The sequence below is a fragment of the Arachis ipaensis genome, chromosome B09, assembly GCF_000816755.2.
Source record: "Arachis ipaensis cultivar K30076 chromosome B09, Araip1.1, whole genome shotgun sequence".
Classification (NCBI taxonomy): Eukaryota; Viridiplantae; Streptophyta; class Magnoliopsida; order Fabales; family Fabaceae; genus Arachis; species Arachis ipaensis.
The window spans coordinates 53,076,932-53,085,402 of record NC_029793.2 but is presented as its reverse complement, the minus strand read 5'-3'; the positions used below and the strand labels follow the sequence as shown (position 1 = coordinate 53,085,402).

The 8,471-nt window shown below is 35.3% G+C and overlaps 1 protein-coding gene across 6 annotated transcripts; it reads right to left on the bottom strand.

The window, feature by feature from the left end:
- On the bottom strand, positions 3,850–8,471 carry LOC107618346 (NADPH-dependent pterin aldehyde reductase). 6 transcript variants are annotated; one of them, XM_021112550.1, is made up of 6 exons: positions 8,431–8,471; positions 8,093–8,301; positions 6,957–7,142; positions 6,179–6,383; positions 5,649–6,088; positions 3,850–4,667 (listed from the first exon to the last, which is right to left on the bottom strand). In XM_021112550.1, the coding sequence occupies exons 2-6, from the start codon at positions 8,095–8,097 to the stop codon at positions 4,598–4,600; spliced, it is 906 nt and encodes a 301-aa protein (XP_020968209.1). In that variant the 5' UTR covers positions 8,098–8,301; positions 8,431–8,471; the 3' UTR covers positions 3,850–4,597. The 6 variants fall into 6 exon arrangements, with proteins under 6 accessions (XP_020968209.1, XP_016175866.1, XP_020968212.1 ...); XM_016320380.1 differs by lacking the exon at positions 8,093–8,301 and having other exon boundaries at positions 6,179–6,499; XM_021112553.1 differs by lacking the exon at positions 8,093–8,301 and having other exon boundaries at positions 8,431–8,465.

The window sequence follows — 8,471 nt, the reverse complement described above, 5'->3', positions numbered from 1 at the left end:
GATAATTCTAACCAGAGTTGGAGGGACAACAATAACAGAGGAGGCAGAGACAATCAAGGAAATCAGAGGTGGAATAATAACAACAACAGGCAGCAGAACCAGAACCATCCTTACAGAGCACTTCACCTGAGGCAATCCCAAGGAGCACAGCACAACCAGCAACAAGTTCCGCAGATCACTCATTCTAATTCCGCTCCGAGTGACGAGGCACTTCAATCCATTGCACAAGGACAAAGGAACATGGAAAGTTCACTTAACGGTCTAACATCCGCTACACAAGCTCTCATCTCTCAGCTGGGATCATCCAATACTTCAAATACTCAACATGCAAGCTCCAGTGGAATTCCTTCTCAACCCTTACCCAATCCAAAGGGTGGTATCAATGCCATCACCCTAAGGTCCAGAACCACACTGCAAGAGAGAAATCAGGAGGAGCCAATCCCAACAGAACACGCCTCAGCTGAAGAGGTGGTGGAAGTAGAGGATACTGAAGAGGAAGAGGACATACAAGACATGGTTGAAGAAGAAGAAGTTCAACCACAGAAAGAAGCACCAAAGGATGCAGACACTGCAGTAAACATCCCTCCTATTCCATTTTCACAAATTGCAAGGAAGCCCAGGAAGCAGATGGAACTTGATCCCAAAATGGTTGAAATATTCAAAAAGGTTGAGGTAACTGTTCCCCTTTTTGATGTTATTCAGCAGGTACCTAAATATGCAAAGTTTCTAAAAGATTTTTGCATACATAAAGACAAAGTTAATGAATTAGAAACTATTACTTTAGGTAGTTCTATATCTGCTTTAATGGGAGGTAGAGAACACTCGCATTATAAATCCATAAACTAAACAGAGCTCCTAGCCTTCAACAATAGAGGTTCAGTTACTCATGATAATGAAAAAAAAAAAAACTAAAAAGATGAGAAATATGTACATATGTGGATTCTGGATCCCACCAGATGTCCCCCTCTTGTGAACCTTGTTCACTTCTTTATATCCTAAGTTCTATCTATAATTCAAATTCAAAAGCTAACTCTAATATTATCTTTAGGAATGATAAGACAACTACCTACTTAAATTCAAATCAAATCTTAACAATAATTTAAATCTAATCTAGAAATCCTAAAAACTAAATCCTATCTTTCTAGAAGGAATCAATACTAACTAATCACTTGAATCTTAAATCTTAGGATGAAATCAAGGTTTTTCAGGAATGCATATTGAAATTGGGCTTTGGCAAGTGTTGCATCCTGAGAATTTGGAGCTTAGAGCGTCGAGCGCTACTTCTTGAGTTTGGGTATTGGCCCATTTTTTGCCTCTAGGGGGACAAGGAGCACTGGGCACTGGTGAGTGGGCACTAGGTATCGATGAGGGGGCGCTGGGCGCCGGTGGTTGGGCGTTGGGCACTCGTTGTAATGTTTTGGGCGTCCAATCTTGATGTTTTGGTCCTGGTTGGGCTTTTCTTGGATTGTACTTGTGTTTTTTTTTTAAATACTTTAATTCTTGATTATTTTGAGAATAAAAACTCATGAAAATACCATAATACTAAAACAACTCCAAACATTTGTTTCGTTTTAAAATTTTACTAGAAAACATAAGAATTTTAATTAAAATTTAAGAAAACTAATTAAAAAAAAAACTAAAAACTACTAAAGATGCCTAGGCATCATGAGTTTAAGTGAGTCTCTCTCTTGTTATATCAGGGAATTGGATAGAAGGTTAAGTGAGTCTATCGATTCAATTCCTAAATCATGGTATGGACAAGTTAGGTTGAAGAATCCCTTTATTGTTGCATCAAAAAATTGGATAGAAAGTAGAGTGATTCTCTTTATACTCAATTTTAACCTATTTTATTTTCTATTTTCTATTTTTAATTTCAATTCATCTTTTTTCTATTTCAATTAAAGAAAACACAACTAATGATAAAACAAGATTGAAAAGACAATTAATGATACAAAAAGATAAAAATTGAAATAGAAAAAGTTGAATTGAAATTGAAAATAAAAAATAGAAAACAAAAGGATGGGTTGAAAAATTGAATATAAAAAGAAATATTCAACCTTCTACCTAATTTTTCGATGTAACAAGAAAGGGAGGGACTCACTTGTCCACATTATGATTTCATCCAAAACCAAAAAAGGATTTTCAAAAATCTCTAAATCACTCAAAATATGACAACTAAAATAGTTTATGAGGTATTTATAACCTCTTATTAGATTAAAACAAAAAATCCTAAATCTACAAACATGAAATCCAATTTAGTAACTAAATAAATAAAATTAAAATATATTAAATTAAATTAAATATTTTAAAAATATAAACTAATAATTTTTAAATAATACTTAAATACTTCGTATTACAAACATTTGAAACATTTGAAGCACATATTAGATAGAGGGCAAAGAAAATGAATTCATTCTGATTCTTATCTAACACCTGAATCATGACGGCTAAGTATTTATTCAATTTCTTGCTGCGTCCTTGGCCGCCCTTAGCCAATAACACTAGAAGGAACTGGACGCTCGCATTGGGCTTTGGCAGTGGAGGATCATTTCCAGCTTCAAATTCCTTTGTTTATCGTGAAATTCACGATCTCCGTCATAATGGGGCTATTAAGATTCTTAATTACGTTCCACCCACCAATAATGAGTTGAAGGGGTAGCCATTTTATCAATTAATCTCACTTTGTTTTGGCTCTTCAAGAATTTGTTTGTGTTTCCTGGTCATAAACATTATCAAGATTCGATCATTACACTGACAAAACTAGAGGTTCAAATATATAAAAGGTTCAATGGGATATAAGAAAATAATATATTTATATTAAAAAATAAATTTTTAACCGATTTTCAATAAAAATAACTTATTCAGCCAATTTACCAATTTTACCAATTCTTTAACTGGTTTTTTGGTATAAACTAAATCCATCAAGTGAATGATTTCCATTAACCTGGTTAAATGGACCAGTTCAATACAATTTTTAGAATCATGAAAATTATACTTCAACATTGTATTTTGCGTACAATCAATTGTCATAGATAACCCTTTTGTAATCAAATCTAATAAAATCATTTTCTAATAAAATAATGTAATAAAAATTTGTTAAAAACTAAAATATTCAACTTAAAATTCGTTGAGATCAAATGCGTACTCTATATTTAGGAAGCTTAATTTCATGCTGCAAAGTCCAACTTCTAAATTATCTGAAAAAGGTGTCTAGGATCTTAAGTTTGATATAGTTCACGTCCCCCTTTAGCCGCATTAAGATAATCTTCAAATCTACCACTCTGACATACACCACCTCATTAATTTCTTTCTATAATCCTAGTTGCGGAAATCAAAAGCCACTTACTGTTTCTATACCATTTCGTTATGCATTTTTTCTCTTTCCAACATACCGACACGAGCAACGAATGACAGTTCACAGACTAATTGTTAATTAAATGAGTATGTTTAACGAACTCACTAATTGTTAAAAATTATCTCTGTAACATTAAATAAAAAAATATCAATTTCTTCACAATCGAATTATATTTGTTTTCAATACTGTTATCAACATTAGTATTTAAGACAGAGAATCGCAAAAAACAAATAAATTCAAATTCGAAAATAAAAAAATGAAATATTAATATAAATAAATATATTCTAATTGATATTTGTCATAGACACATCGCTACAAATTAAGAACTATAACCATGAAACCACATTAAAGTTCCTAAATATGCCATTGCTAAAAGCTTAAAACCATAACAAGAACCATCCATATTCAACTAAGATAATCACAGATCTAATGAGTAATGACAACTGTTAAGCCATTAGAGCAAACACCTTGCGTGCATAAAAAATAACAATTATGGAGAAAGAAATCCAACGGCAATAGCAAACTCCAACAAATAATAGGTACACAAGTAATACGACATAAAGCTTCCAGTCTCAGACCATTGAGACAAAATACTACGTTCATCTTTAACAAGACAACTTAAGTAGGTACACTCTAGAAAATTTTGGGAAAAAAAAAGTAGCAAAATACATGGTGATAAACACGAGAATTCTCTTCTACTTTGCCTCGCTCTCTAAATCCAGAAAGCACACCGAGACGTAAAACCCAAAACAGAAAAGAAAGTGAAAACAAGAACGCCACCATGAGAACACCACCATGAGCCCAACGCAAAAAATAATAATACTAAAATAAAATAAATAGAGGGAGAACAGAACCATCACTCCATCATCTTCTTTTTGCCTAACATTGATGAAAGAGGGAAAGCGCCATCCCATAACCATCCATCAACATCTTCCCTTTCGCCAGTGGTTATCAGAAAATGCACTATTAGTAACCACTTGCAACAAAATTTAAAATCCAACAGAAAGAGAGCAGCACAAACCATGGCTCATTATTGACGGTGGAAGTTAGTCATTGGAGCTAGTGCAAAAGAGGGCCAGGGGAGATGGTGGAAGCCAATGACAGAGAGGGTAGTTTCAGAGAGTTTGAAGAGAAGTGCAATTAGTTCTACTCCCCTTGTTTTAATTCTTTTGATCTTCACAATTTCAATCTCTTTCAAGACTGCTGAAAGTCCTCATTTTAGTATATCTTGGACTCTTTACCTCAGACAGTTAGAGATGCTCCATTGTCTGCTGATGTGAGATTTAGTATCATGGTTGCTGCCTTGAGAGCCCTGATAAATGAAATAATAAATGCATCGATAACTGTCACTACACTGCATTGACCAAATACAAACACACCCATGTTACTTAAACTTTTCCATATGGTTAAACATATCTATTTTGTGTTTTGCTGTATTTCTCCATAACCCAAACCATCATTTGGCTATAACAAAAATATTGTTTTCACTCATATTATGAGTGTTTCATAGATTGTCTTCTTGGAAACTTTAGTATGACCCCAAAATGTTTGCATTCCCTTTGCGGAAAGCCGGAAAGCCATCATGGCCCCCGAGCCTGAGGGGGCAGAAGCAACAAAGTGTTGCTTCTCTACTGAAACCCCATGTTTAGATCTATACTTTAGATAATATATTTTCTCATTTTTATAGTTGAAGAAAAACACACGTAGACAAACTAACACCTTTGTAAATCACAAATGCAAAATTTTGATTTTTATGAATGCTATCTTCACAACATATATTATTTGAATAAAGTTATTTATTACATATATTATTTTATTAAACTTATCTACACTATCTAAATTAACACCTTGGCATTTTAGGTTTCTCATCATGAGCATGCCCTTCCCCACCTCCCACAAAGACATGGGAGGAAACGATTTAATCATGGCTCAGATCCTTTGGTCATTCTAAAAAGGAGGAAAGTCAAGGGAAGGACATTAAGAAAACATTATTTGATGCCATGACATGCATTCTATCTTGACAACATATATTATTTGATTAAAGTTATCTACACTATCTAAATTAACACCTTGGCATTTTAGGTTTCTCATCATGAGCATGCCCTTCCCCACCTCCCACAAAGACATGGGAAGGAAATGATTTAATCAAGGCTCAGATCCTTTGGTCATTCAAAAAAGGAGAGAGAAAAGTTAAGGGAAGGACATTAACAAAACATTATTTGACGCCATGCCATGCCATTAGAAAACCGATTGTAAAATACGAGAAGGGTGCAGAGAAACTAAATGTTCATACCAAGCTTCAGGTGCTTGATAGAGAGCTGCAGAAGTACCAAAGCAGGAGGCAAGCATGTCAGTGTTGATCACACCTGGATTAAGTGCAACAATGGCCATTCCTTCTGGCAACTCCTTAGCCACAGACCTGCTCAGACCTTCAATGGCCCATTTTGACGCACAGTAAGGTGCAACCAATGCAGCTCCAGATCTGCCCCAGCCAGATGATATATTGACGATTATGCCCTGCTTCTTTGCAGCAATCATGAGAGGGACAAAGTGGCGAAGCACATTGGCAGTACCTTTGACATTTGTGTCTAGGACACTATCAAACTCTTCTGGCGGCACCTCCCAGATCTTGTTATTCTTGTTTATTGTTCCTGCATTGTTCACTATGATATCAGGAACACCCGTCTTCTCCATCACAGTTTGCGCCAACTCTTCAACACTGCTATTCAACCTCTATAAAAAATCACATGTTCAATGACAATAATAATTAAATAAATATTTGATCATAGAATAGAGAAGAGTGAAGAAAGGGACGTAACCAACCACGTCGGCATTAAGGAACAAGTGATTGTGATTGGGATTGGAAGAAGAGAGTTGGGAGTGGAGGGAGTTGAGGGCATCTTGGGCGCGGGAACAGCCAATTATGTTGTGGCCTCTGTTGGCCAACTCAAGGGCCAGCGCTCTTCCCAGCCCTCTGCTGACCCCTGTTATCAGCACTGTTCGACTTCCAATTGCATCCATAAAAGACCTTAAGAGCAATATCACTCACATTAAAATACGTGCAGGGAAATAGAAAATAAGAATGCCTTGTTTATATTTTCAACATCCCAGCTGAAAGACTGTTTCTTTAGAACTACGCATGACCTGCAAAATACATGCCAAATGAAAAACAATTGAAAAATCAAATCTCAGTTCTAAACTAGAAAATCATAGAACTTGCATTAGTCACTAATCAACAGTTTCAAGCAGTACAACGTTCAATCAACTAACTCCATAACATCAATAGCAGTTACGAATACAAGTTACAAAAGTGAAGCAAAATCTGGAAACTCTTCAAAAATTTTAATCCATGCAAGCGAAACAATCTGTAGAATCATGAAAAGTAAACCAGAGAGAATGTGATCTTGTATAATTGATCTGGAAACCCTTCGCATCATTTTCCTAAGAAAATTTGTTTTCCACAAACAGCAGTAGAAACAGTGGGCTACTGCAAATTCACCTCTCTTGACCTCAATCCCTAAATTATAGACTATCACAGGATTTAAGAAATATATATGCATTGCTCACACTATTCGCAGAAAAAGAAATAATAAACACCAACCAGAAGTAGGGATGGCAATGCAGCAGAGCAGGGTGGGGCGGGGGATGCCTCCCTACTCCCCACCCCAGAACCCTGATCTTCTCCACGTCCTCACCCCCAATCCCTGCCGTGAGGGGATATTTACCCCCATCTCCATTCCCTGCATTCCCCGCAAGGCCCCATTCCCATCTCCTCCCTTGATAATTTCTTTGAAAATCATAATGAAAAAATTTTAAAAAAGGTAAAAAAATCATAAAACATCAGAGCATCATACAAATACATCTTGTCCAAGATTACAAATTAATTGAAATTCAATATCACAATACATAACACAGTACAACTACAAGTTCTCTGTCCAAGTTATCTGTTAAAATAACACAATACAGAAATATGTTAAAATACATCATGAACGAATACAAGATATTAAATAAGAATTTTTCAAGAAAAAGGTAATTACCTAAACTTTCAATTCCCTATCATCCAATATGGGGGAAATTAATTCAGCAATCAACAGAAATTAATTTGCTTTGTTCTATACAACTTATAATAAATAATTAGCAATCAACAGAAATTAACTCAGCAAATCCAGATTTCATTGATTTATATATGCATTAAAAAAATTGAAAAAAGATCATCAATAAGAAATGGAGGGAATAAATAAATCCATCCAATGAATTGCATAGAGTAAAAGATGAATGATATAGTTACATCCCACAGCAAACAAAACCTCACCTGCTTATTTTCAGTTTTAACAAAAGATTAAACAAGGCCAAACAAGGTGTAATCTCATAGAAGCCTACTTTCACTTTTCTTCTTAAAACTCTCAAACATCTAAACCCCCTTAACACATTATTCTTCCTCTCCGCCTACCCTTCTCTTACCTTTCCTTTTTTGCCTACTATCTATCCCTCAAAATTATGCGAGTTCAGGCAGGTTAATAGGTTACTACATACCAAAATGAAAATTTCCTACTCTTAATACATTTAGTGTAATCAAGTTTCCATAACCAATGCAAGAGACTATAAGTAAATACATCCTACTGATTCAGTGAGTTTCAATAAGCTAAGAAAAATAACAAAGTTATGTAACTTCTCAATCAGCACATCAGTTAGAGAAAGCACAAACCCTAAGAGAAAGGGCCATAAACACTAGCCTATCTCATGAATGAAAGATCAAAGAAACACCTTTTGAAAAGATTAATAAGGAGTCATCAAGATAAACCCTATTATCAAAATCCTGACTAATACGGCTCAAGGCCATTGGAAAACCAACCAGCTTGACTACACTGGACCAACCTAATCCGATACCGCTAACTCAGGTGAATGAACTCATCCAGTACCAAAATAGATCATCGATTTCTCACTGCCTGTTAGAAGTAGGCGGAAAAGGAAGGGCATTGGAGGCTACTTCACCCATATATAAAAATTCAAGCTGATAATAAAAAAAAAATCAATAGATCACAGCGAGGGAGAGAGAGAGAGAGAGAGTATCCAACCTGAAGTGGAGGAGGAGGAACAACCGGCAGGGGGCGGCAAG